Below are 12,366 nucleotides of genomic sequence, written 5' to 3' on the forward strand. Positions count from 1 at the left end.
CTGCGCGTCCGGAGCCTGTGCTCCGCAACGGGAGAGGCCACAACAGTGAGAGGCCCGTGTACCGCAAAAAAAAAAAAAAAAAAAAAAAAAAATCAGGGAAGGGCACTCTTGAGAGGAGAAGCATAACTCATCAGAGAGAGAAACTTCCAGATGTCATGCTTGTTAAAGGCACCATTCGTTGTATACATTAAAATCCCATTTTAAAATGCTGAATGTAGTAATGACTGCAATGTATTTCTTACATACTAATGTGTCTGGGAAATTCAGTGAATTCAGTATCTTAAATGCAGCCCACAGGGACCAAACCCCATGGAACCCAGCTGAATGGCAAGACATATGATAGCAATAGAATGCTATTGCTATCAGCATTTTTCTTTTCAGATATATTCCTCTAACTAACATTTAAATCTTCATAAGTTCTCTTAGAACTGGCCAAGCTATGAAAGGCATAAACTTTCAAGAATAATAGGGAGCCATCACCAGGCAGTGATTCAGAAGGCATTGATTTTAGTCTTTGTTCACATATTTAACCAATTTTTAAAAATTTTTTCATAACCTTTGACTTACGTTTAAACTTTGTCTTCAAACTCCAGGGGTGAGAGAAAGCCAAAAATAGATCTTTTCAGGACCTGTGTTGCTGCTATTCCTCGACTGCTTCCTGATGGGATGTCAAAACTTGAACTTATTGACTTGCTGGCGAGGTAGGTGAGAGCTGTAGTGGGCATTATTTGATCAAAATTGATTTTAATCCTTTGTCATGATTCCTCAAAAAATAGAATGATTATTAAAAATGGACAGATATTTACTAATTCTAGGTACTATTTGGAGTGCCCAGGAGGGAATAAATAGATGGTTTCAATTTGCGGCTTTTTTTTTTTTTTTAACCCCCTGTGCTCAAGGGGTTTAAAATTCAATGTAGAAGCAAATCTGTAAGGACATAAGGTAACTAGCAATCCAAGGCTTGAAACTGTGCAAATTAACGGCACCGAAAAAAATGTGATACATAAAATCAGAGGATAGAAGGATTACTGTGGACTGGGGACGTCAGCAGATGACTCCTGGGAGATGGTGGAACTTGAATGGCCCTTTGAAGGAAAGATAGGATCTAGAGATGTAAAGGGAGTGCCATGAGGACAAGCACAGAGGTAGGACCAAGAAATGAGGAGGTGAGCCTGGCTGGAAAAAAGTTCTTTCAGGATGTGATTCCCAATCTGAGACCAACACAGCCCCGGGGAGGCAAGAAGGTGGGTAACAGGGATCCTAAGTGAAGTTTTGTGCTTCAGAAAGCTTCCACAGGTCATACATTTATCCTGCTCCGCATCCCCCGTAAGAATGCACGGTCCAACTAGAACCTAAAGTTAACTTGCTTTGAATGAAAGTATATTATTGTAGTTAAATAAGCTCGATTTTTCTCATGCTGATCTGAAGTTCTAGCTGACAGTTATGCATGTCTTTAATTTAAAAATCAAAAGTGACTTATTATCTAAGTGCATTTAGAAGGCAAAATCATTAGAAACGGGGTCCTTGGAGGGAATGGAATGAGGAGGAAGACAAGTCATCCTTGCTTTGGAAAAAAAAAAAAAAAAAAAAGAAAGAAAAAGGATTCTAGAAAACCCAAAGATAAAAATAAATAGAAATAAGACTTTAGAGGTAGATATTTAATTAATCTTTACTATTAACTGAGGCGTTTGGACTAATGGAGTTTCTAAGCAGGAGAATAACATGATAAAAAAATGTCATTTCGACTGGTTAATCTGATAATGGCGGAATAGAGGAAAGGCCAGAGAAGGATAACAAATATTGATGCTGATTGGATGAAAGATGCTTTATACATAATCTTTTTTTTTTTTTTTTTTTTTTTTTTTTTTTTGCGATACGCGGGCCTCTCACTGTCGTGGCCTCTCCCGTTGCGGAGCACAGGCTCCGGACGCGCAGGCTCAGCAGCCACGGCTCCCGGGCCCAGCCGCTCCGCGGCACGTGGGATCTTCCCGGACCGGGGCATGAACCCGTGTCCCCTGCATCGGCAGGCGGACTCTTAACCACTGCGCCACCAGGGAAGCCCTATTCATAATCTTTTACCCACACCCTCTAGCCTTCAGAGAGCACCCTTCCCATCAGTATCCAAAAAATAGCCCAAGCCCCGGTCCCCCATGACTGCAGACCACCCGGTGGCCTGCCCGCGGCTCTGAGTGTCCCCATGGTGCACAGTGCACCCCGGTGATCGTGGCCGTCATGCTCTCTGCTCTGCACAGCCGTTTGGACTCCTGTGCAGAGGGGACCAAATCCCATGGTTGATCACTTCCTGCTCTCAGTTAATAGCTTTCACAGCCTGCTGTCCTTCCCCGTTCTCTTCACTCCCCGTGTGGACAGAGCCACTCCTTTGCCTCTTCTGGTCACACTAGCTCAGGATGGTGCTGGCCCCTGAGGTTTACTGAAGAGCCATGGCTTTGCTAACCACCATGTCACGCTCTGGCGTTCTCTGGCCACAGCCGCCTACCCTTCTAGCTGACTTGTATCACCTGTGACCTGTAACCGGTTCTTTGCTACAGCCAGCCATCTCCAGGCCATGGGTTCTTCTTTCTTCCATTCCACGTGTAGCATGCATTTTAAGAAGAATATGAACTTAAAGCAAACTACAGTCAGTCTAGGCTTTTGCTGAAGCCTAGCAACCAGGATGCAAGCCTAGAGCACCGCATCCGAAGTAGGGGAGCAGTGGGGAAAAAGGGGAGAACAAGCCCGGGTCACAGAGCAGCTTCCGGTTCTGGGGGAGGACAAGATTTAAGGAGGAGCGAAGGGTGGCTTCCCGGTGAATAACAGACATGGGGGTTGGGGGGTTGGGGAGCTGAGGAACAGGGGCCAAGACACTATAAAGGGCCATCCACGCCACTGTGGGGTCTCCCAGGGTGATGGGGAAGTGCCCACAATAAGGAAACGCTGTGACACAAGTGCCAGAACTACCCAGAAGTGTACAGGAGCAGCCTGTCCATTTGCCGTGGACCACACTGGGGAGGATGGGGTGACTAGGAGACGAGCACTTGCACAGAGGAGGGCCGCGGAGTGAAAGGGCTGCAGGTGGCGCTGAGGACCGAGGGATGGAGGTTGAGGGGCCGCCACCGGAGAGATGTGGAGGAGGCGCCCCCCACATGGGAACAATGCTGACTCCTTTGGAAATCCTGGATTTCACTTCCCTGCTTGGCCATTTTACTAGCCATGTGATGCTGACAAATGATCGGGTTGGCCACGAAGATTGTTCGGGTTTTTCCACCAGGTGGTACAGAAAATCCCGAGCGAACATTTTGGCCGAGCCCATATTTGACCCCTCAGCCTGTCTTGTCTCCTTGGTAGAACTGGAATAATGCTGCCTATCTCATAAGACTATTAAAAGGGCAAAATGACATGGCACTTGGGTTAATCGGAGAGAAAATGTGTCAGCAGGGAAAAGACAGTTAAGCTGAAGTAAAAGGAAAGTTCACTTATTTCATTGAAGTTCTAATTGGTGATGATTATATAACTAAGCCCTTTGAAATGCTAAGTGTTTTAAATGTCGTGCAGCCTTCTGGTACCGTCTCTGATGCTGTTTTGCTGTAAATCTGTGTGGGAGACTCTTACCTCTGGAATCACCTTGGTAGCCTCATCCAGTGGCGCCTGGATCTGCAGCCGGGGTGCCAGGCATGTCAGTAGGGAATTCTGTGAGACGCCCTTGGAACGGCAGTGCTATATATAGTGCCTCGCGTTTATTATCATGTACATTCTTACAAAGCCCAAAGCCACGGGTACTGTTTTTATGAGGGGAAAGAACAAATAAATATACTTGAGAGTTCAAGTCTTAGGGCAAAGTCAAGAAAATGACGGGACTTATATGGGAAGCCTGTGAAGAGGCCTTTTGCATAAGCTTCACAAGAAACCAGAGACAGTTTTCCTCAGGGGAAGGAGAACTTGGAGAGCTGGCCCTCCCGCTGGGTCCATTGACCTATGAGAAAATGAGCCCCTTCTAGATCTCAGGAGGGTCAGGGGACGGAAGTGAAGGAATTGCAGAGCAGTAAACATGGGTTTCAAGTCTTTAGTCACTTTGTTCCCCTACAGCCCAGTCACATTTGGATTCATTTGGCTCCTGACTCAGTCTAGGCAGAGAGGTGTGAGACCGTTTATTTCAGACACCTCCTGGTTGCATACCTGGTGCTTTTTTAACTGGAGAAAATCTTGCTTTTCTTCATACTCGGCAAAATAAGACCAAATTCCATGCAGGCTCACCTGCCACCCCTCACAGCTCGGTTCCCTGAATGAGGAGTGTCGACTGAAAAACAGTGCACACCATGAGAGTTGTGAGTTAAGTCTAATTGGGGGCAAGATGAGGACTGTAGCCCGGGAGACAGCGTTTCAGATAGCTGAGACACTGCTCCAAAGAGCGGGGGGGATGCTCAGGATATATGTGATTTTGGTGAAGGGGGCGTACGTGCAGTCAAGCACATATTTTTTGCAGAAGGTCGCTGCTAGTCTCGTGAAGGTTACAGCTAGTCACGAGGAGCAGAGGAGATGCAAGAATTGGGCTCATAAAATCTTTTCCTGAAAATATCTAATGTTCTGAAGACCCGTTCTGCCAATTTTTCCCAGAGTACAGAGGGCCTCATTCCTGATCTCCACCCTGAACTCCTTTCAAGGGGTGTCAAGGGTCAGCAGCTGCAGCGGCTCATGACTTAATCCTTGTAGAGGTAGATGGCAAGTGCCAGTTTGTAGGTGACAGGAGTTTCAAGGTTATGTCCCCCATAACTGCCCCCAGGCTCCCTTCCCAGCTGTTCGCATATTGGCTAAATACCACAGACACTCTAATCTCAGACTGGTATTAGTACGTTTACCATAACAACAGTTTACAGAAGAAACAGACAAAGAAGAGGGAGCTCACTTTTCTCCTGGGCGGTCCCCATCATTTTTCTCTGTCTCCTCCCAGGTGTTTCCTGCTCTACCCTTGACCACAGGAAGGACCTTTTCCCCCAACAGCCTACAGGCTCCTGTCCTCCGTCCCTTCCTGCAGCGCTGTAGATGCACTAAGGGTTTGCTGTTCCATGTTTGCCCTCCTTTCAAAAATCTGAAATAGGGTTGTGAGAATTAAACAATGCATATAAATCACTTAACATCGTGCCTAGAACACAGTAAGCTCTCAGCAAATGTTAGTTATTATTTTTAGGCATCTTTAAATATGAATAACATTATGCCACGATGTACAATGCACTTTCATATACTTTATGTTAGGAAAGCTGGGTACATATCCATTCCTATTTTTGGACAAAGAGATTGAACTTCAGAAGAGTAAAGTTGGTTGCCTAAATGTACAGAATTTTCCAGAAGCCAAATAGAAGTGACAGATGTCGTTGGTTTTATACAGAATGACAAACATTTTGTGCAGTGTTTCTTTACAACTTGTGGAACTTTCTGAGGTAATGCATACACCTCATATGATGCGTATGATCTTTAGTGATATCTGAAAACTATTTATCATTTACTGTTTATCATTCGGTCTTCAGCCTGTGTCTGTGTAGCGGAGGGCGGCTAGCTGTTTTGAGTAGCTGGGTGAGAACTGTAGACTCAATCGCATATATTGCTTCGATAAACCACTTAATCTTATTACTTTATTTTAATTGAGATGCAGTTCAAAGCCCTGTGGATAGGTGGAAGCTCATGCTTCTCTTTTTTTTTTTAAATAAAGTTCCTATTTTATTTTATTTATTTATTTTTTTGGGGGGGCCACGCCACGCAGCATGTGGGATCTTAGTTCTCCGACCAGTGTTGAACCCGCACCCCCTAAATTGGAAGCACGGAGTCTTTTTTTTTTTTTTTTTTAAACATCTTTACTGGAGCATACTTGTTTTACAATGGTGTGTTAGTTTCTGCTGTATAACAAAGTGAATCAGCTATATGTACACATACGTCCCCATATCCCCTCCCTCTAGCGTCTCCCTCCCACCCTCCCTATCCCACCCCTCTAGGTGGTCACAGAGCACGGAGTCTTAACCAGTGGACCACCAGGGAAGTCCCGGGAGTTCATTCTTTAATACCTCAGAGAAGAAGTTTCCGCCACTTCTGGTGAACATTCCAGAGGTTAACAGTCCACTGGTCAGCAAGTCCCTCCTTTTGGAAACCTTTGTCTCCAGGCCTTCACTTCTAAACCATTTCTTCCTCTGCTGCCCTTGGTGACGTTATGGGGCAGCGGGTCCCTCACCGCTGCCTGATTACCTGGTGTCAGTCCTGCCAGAGCTGAGAGGAGGCTGTTCCTCCTAATGGATCTTTTCTTCTGGGTATAGTTGGTGAATTTGCAGTCACTCCCTTTTCTTCTGGGTATAGTTGGTGAATTTGCAGTCACTCCCTTTTCCTCCGTGCACCTCTAGCAACAAAGTCCTTCAAAGCCACGGAGCTGATTCCATCTGAACCTGAGCTCACCTGTACGAAAGTGTTTCTGTTCAGTCGTTTGTCTGATCTGACCAACCCAGAAGGCGGCCTTGCTCAAGTTCTGGGTCTTCCCCCTTTTACCCACATCCTTACTTAGTGTAAGTGCCCCTCACACCACGCCCCAGTCCTAGATCCCTCCACGCAAGGCCTCGGGACTGTTGGCTCATGCAGAATGTCGCCGCCTAGTTAATCAGGCCAGGGTGGTCCTTGCGCCTCAGGCCAGCTGCTGGGGAAGGACAGACGCAGTTGATGTTGGCAATGATGGTGTCTTTTCGGTATGCTTCACTGCTGTGTCGCGGTGGAGTCCCTTCAGGCCCCCTGGGTGGTTTTGCGTGTGACCATATACCCGTGACCCCATTTTAGGCTCCTGGAAAGCAGATCAGCGTCTTAGAGATTTTTTTCCTCGGGTCCCCCAACCTAGTCAGACTTCCTGAGCTGCCTTCTCTGAACGTCTCTCTTCTCTCTCAATTGCTGCCACCAGACTCTCTCAGGACTGTTGTTTATCGTCCTCCCAGTTGTTCACAGGCGAGAACCTGTCCTCCCTTTTCTGGCTTCTCGATGGGACGACCGTGCAGGAGTTTGGGGGATGTCCTCTCCTCGGCCCGTCCTTGCCCGCTGGACCCGCAGGCATCGTGAGACTGTAAATAGGTCGGCCGGCGTCATGCAGCCTCCCTGCACGTCCTGCATCCTCAGGATGGCTGAGCATCCTTCTCCTTTAACTGAATCTTCTTTTCCTTTTTCATTAACTAAAATTTTGTTTTCTGTTTTACACTATTAAATCCCATGCGCTTCACAAGATGATCTGTGATTATCTGGTTAACCTCTAACAAAGGGAAAGATAAGGAAAGTCTGGGTGGAAGAAACGGCAGCTGTATCTGATAGGCAGCTCCCTACTTAGACTCTCCAAGGAATGCCATGGGGGCGGGGCTCTGGCTCTGGTCGCAGCGGCTTCTTCTCCCTCACCTGCTGTCACTCAGACTCGCCTTGATATATTATTTTCACTCCATCTCAGTTCTGTGACACTGGGCCTTTTTCGTCCACACATATTCCACGTTTATTATCAACTGGGCCTTTTATTCCCAAAGCTCCCTCCCCTCCCTGGTCCTGTCTCTTCGTACTCCAGGTATATTTTTGAGTGTTCTCACTGGTGAGGCATGTGAATACCATGATTTCAAGAGGAGTGGTCACCGAAAATAGCCAGAGCTGCACCACCTCGGGGTCTCAGAGGCCTTCAAATGATCCTGCACTGTTGGCTTAAAGTTAAGACAGCTTCCAGATAGCAAATTGCGAATGATGCCAAAGTTAGACGGAGAGTAGAATTAATCTCATTGGAAATCTGAAAGTATTGGCCCTTCTTCAAAAGCTTCATCTAAATAGACCATGGCATGGTTTGTATTTTGACTTTTGACCCGAAAGATATGTGCTTGCCTAGTTTCATGTGTGTAATAAAATAGCTCAGACTGGGTGGCTTAAATCACAGAAATTTATCGTCTCACGGTTTCACAGGCTGGAAGCCATCAGGGTTGCTTCCTTCTGAGGCTGTGAGAGAGAATCTATTTTATGCCTCTCTCCTAGCTTCTGGGGGTTTCTGGCATAGTTTGGCCTTCCTTGGTTCATAGAAGCATCACCCTGATCTCTGCCTTTGTCTTTACATGGTGTTCTCCCTGTGTGTGTCTGTCTCCAAATCTCCCCTTCTTATAAGGACACCAGCCGTATGGATTTTACCCTACTCCAGCCTGACCTCATCCTAATTTAGCTAATTTCACCTGCAATGATCCTATTTCCAAATAGTGTCACGTTCTCAGGTGCTGAGTGTTTGGATTTCAACATGTGAATTTGGGAGGAGACACAACCCCTAACAATGAACAATATCGTTGCCGTCAGTTTACATTTACTGAGTGCCTCTTGTTCCTGTCCTTAAAAGGTGGTTCAAAAAGCTTATTCTCTAAGACATTCAGGACTGTAGACGGGTATAAATGTAATAAATTGGAACAATAAACTTAAGATGGAAACATGACCTCAGGTGTTTTCCATAAATTAGTGTTTTCAAACCATGGGCTGCAAAGGTGACTGGAAGCTGCTTGTAGATTGAAGGAATGTTTCCTCTCACATGGGGGGCTTCAGGTCCTTTACCCAGCTTCAACCGGAACAACTCGTTTTCTTTTTAATAAATTGATTGATTGATTGATTGATTGATTTATGGCTGCGTTGGGTCTTTGTTGCTGCGTGCGGCTTTCTCTAGTTGCGGCGAGCGGGGGCTATTCTTTGTTGCGGTGTGCGGGCTTCTCATTGCGGTGGCTTCTCTTGTTGAGGAGCACGGGCTCTAGGCGCACGGGCTCAGTTGCTCTGTGGCATGTGGGATCTTCCAGGACCAGGGCTCGAACCCCTGTCCCCTGCATCGGCAGGCGGATTCTTAACGACTGAGCCACCGGGGAAGTCCCACAACTCGGTTGTACTATATACTAGAGTTCTACATAAAATTTTTTGAAAAAAAAAATGGAGCTGCTGATTAAAATACAAAGAAAATTTGTAAATTCCTGCCTTAGTCCTTAACTAGAAGCCCAGGTTAAAGACCTCTGTGTGTTATTTCAACAACTATGACCTACTTAATAACTATAGACTTAATAGCAAGTCTGCCCTGAAGAATTAGCTCAGCTCTTCCTTCTCAGTAGTTTTGTAGAACTTAACTTGCTTTTGGAACAGAAAATGTATCTTCGCTGACTTGGTATATATCTGCTCATTAATGAGCTTTTGTCTGGTTTATATTGTCAAATTTGGACTAATTGGTGTACTTTTTACTCGAGAGAATACGAAGGGTATTCAGTATCACGTTTTTGAAATACTGTCTATTCAAAAATATGTAACTGTATCAGACCTGTTTTATGGAGAAAACTTTGGATTAAAGATGAGAAGTCCTGGGTTGGAATCCTGGACTTTGAGGAAATTCCTTAACCACTCGGGTTCACAGTTTCTTTTTCTGTTGGTTGAAGATATTATGTCCTATTTAATGGGGGCCCCTGTTGACTTGGCCAGCTTCTTCTTTGACGCTGAACATTTCCAGGCTGCTGAGTCCTGGAAATTCTATCTCCTGGGTATCTTTGCTCTCCATCTCTCCCTTCCTTCCTACTTCTCTGCCTTGGGTCAGGCCCCCGCCACTTGGTGCCTGAGTCACTGCAATGACCTCCCAGCTGGTCTCTGCCCACAGTCTGGTGACCCCTCCAAGGCATCCTGCATATCCCTGCAGAACTTTCTTTTCTCAGATGCGAATCTAATCATGTTACTTCCCCTGTGACTCTCTAAATACGGTTCATTTTCTTCTCATAGTAAGAGCTAACCTGTACTCAGTGCTTACTGCATACTCAGTTGGTACTAAACACTGTTCATAGATCATCTCAATGAACCTCACGACAGGTTTATGAGATACAAGTACAGCTATTATCCCTATGAGGCTCTGAGGCTTAGAGAGGTTATGTAACTGGCATGAGGTCACATAGCTAATGCATGACAGAGGCGAGGCAGCGGATCGGGCATTCTGATTCCAGAGCACTCACACTTAACCTCTTCCTGCTGTGTTGCCTCCTTGGGTGGCCCACAGACCCTCCAGCGAACCACACTCCTGCTCCCTCTCCAGGACTGTCTCATACCGCGTTCTTGCTAACACCCTACCCGGTAAACACAGCCATACCGTACTCCATATCCTAAGGGCTGAATCTTAGGAGGACCTCAAAAACATTTGTTTATTAAATAAGTGAATGAATGAATCTATAAAGCATGATGTTAACTATAACGCTCCATACCAATGTTGAGATGTATTTAATAACGTTATTATGATGTTCTGGCTTAAATCACAAATACACTGATGTTATTTCAGTTGACAAACTCAGGATTTCTCGACTTTGCCACTGTCGGCATTTTGGGTCAGATAATTCTTTGTCACGGGGGTTGTCATGTGCATTGTAGGATGTTTAACGGCACCCCTGGCTTTTACCTACTACATGGATACCAGGAGCACTCTCTAAGTTGTGACAACCAATAACGTCTGTAGACGTTACCAAAAATCCCTTCATGGGGGCAGAACCAATGAGGACAGCTAGCCTAACTTTTAATTTCTCATTTTCACTGAACTTCTGGATGAGTCCCTTAGTTTCTCCAGGACCATCCTTAAAAGTGGTAAGGTTTGATACTAATTTATTCTGTAGTCGGTAATGTATTAAAAAGAATTCATGTACAGCTAAGTGCAACATGGTATTTCGGATTGCATTCCAAAACAGAGAGGACATTGATGGAAAACTGGTGAAATCTGAATAAAATCTGTATTTTAGTTAATAGCACTGTACCAATGTTACCTTCTCCGTTTTGATCACGTACCATGGTTATAGGAGATGTTAACATTAGGGGAGCTGAGTGAAAATTATAATAATATATTAGGGGAGAGTGACCCATTTTTCAGATACAGTAAAAGGCTCTGGCCTTATATATGTTCCTTTACAGATATAGAAGAAAAACTAAGAAAGGAAATGACTTCATTGTCTTTATTCATCTCTCAGGCTCTCTATTCATATGGACGATGAACTGCGACATATTGCGCAAAATTCCCTTCAGGGTTTACTTGTTGACTTCTCAGACTGGAGGGAAGATGTCCTATTTGGCTTTGCCAACTTCCTGCTCCGGGAAGTGAACGACATGCATCACACACTCCTAGATTCGTCCCTCAAGTTACTGCTCCAGCTGCTGACCCAGTGGAAACTGGTCATACAAACTCAAGGAAAAGTCTACGAACAAGCCAACAAAATCAGAAATTCAGAGGTGACTTTCACCCTTTGCCCACTAATTTATATTCTTTATGTCGCACATATATGAATAAGTTGCAGCCCAGAGAACCTTGTGGTTCTTACTTTTCATCCACCTAGGAACTTTCTCCTTAGTGATGGCCCTAAGCTTTTCCATCTGCTTAAATTGTGGCCAAGAAATTCAGGGCATCAAATGCTACATCAGGTTAGATTTATTAACATTAACAAGGCCGTTTACGGAGTAGAGAGTGATTTTTTTTTTTCAGAGAATTATGATCATAAATCTGTTTGTAAGAGCAAATGACCATAGGGAAGAGATATAGAGCTGGGTATGAATATGGATCTAGATATGGATGTGGATATAAAGCTGGAAATGGATATGAATCTAGAGCTGGATATGGATGTGTATCTAGATCTGGATATGAATATGGATATGGATCTAGATCTAGATATGACTCTAGAGCAGATATGGATATAGATATGAATGTGGATATAGAGTTGGATATGGCTATATAAAAGTTAGCTGCCCACCAGTTTTTTCCCCCTAGTCAGCAACAAATTGGTTGCTTTCTCCAATATCCAGAGAAGAAAGTAGTCTTGTGGTTTCCTTATTCTTTCCTGCCTCAGTCCTGCATGGTAAAAAGTAATTATAACATTTTGAAGAACAGGTTGAGGAGGAGTGTTGTCGAATGAGAACCAGGGCTGCGTAACTTGGTGTTGGCAATGAGCAGACAGAGAGAGAGGGGTCTGGCTGGAGAGGAGCTTAGCTGAGGGTCTGAGGAATGTCGAGGCTTGGGAAGTGTCATAGTGTTTAGGATCTCAGATGGGCTAACCTCAGAGATGAGCTTCAGGGCGTTACTCCTTCTTTGTGTCCTACACTTGCCAAAAGATGACAGGGAGGAAAACAAGGATTACCTATGCTTGAAAAAGGGAGACTGAAATGGAGGTGGAATCTGCCCTGTTGTCTGGCTTGCTTCTGTTTGAGACTCACTTGGTTTGGGAACTTTCAGAACCCATCTCATTAACATGCAAAACCCAGATTAAAATCTAACATGAAAAGAAGTCTGATTAGAAAATCAATGTTTGAAAATTCAATTTAGTAGTAACTAAAATAGAGAATTTAAAATAGAGAATT

General features: G+C 44.8%; 1 protein-coding gene across 11 annotated transcripts in view; it reads left to right on the plus strand.

Annotated features, from left to right (window-relative positions):
* Positions 1-12,366, plus strand: part of FRY (FRY microtubule binding protein) — a 426,981-nt gene that overhangs the window by 304,418 nt on the left and 110,197 nt on the right. For all 11 annotated transcript variants that reach the window (XR_010837245.1, XM_067016675.1, XM_067016673.1 and 8 more), the window contains 2 exons: positions 594-701; positions 10,989-11,247. Coding sequence is in view for 10 of the 11 variants with exons in the window: in XM_067016675.1 (XP_066872776.1) it covers positions 594-701; positions 10,989-11,247 (367 nt within the window). In the remaining variant the exon portion in view is untranslated. The remainder of the gene's footprint in view (positions 1-593; positions 702-10,988; positions 11,248-12,366) is intronic.

The sequence above is a fragment of the Kogia breviceps genome, chromosome 16 (genome assembly GCF_026419965.1).
Source record: "Kogia breviceps isolate mKogBre1 chromosome 16, mKogBre1 haplotype 1, whole genome shotgun sequence".
NCBI classification, from domain to species: Eukaryota; Metazoa; Chordata; class Mammalia; order Artiodactyla; family Physeteridae; genus Kogia; species Kogia breviceps.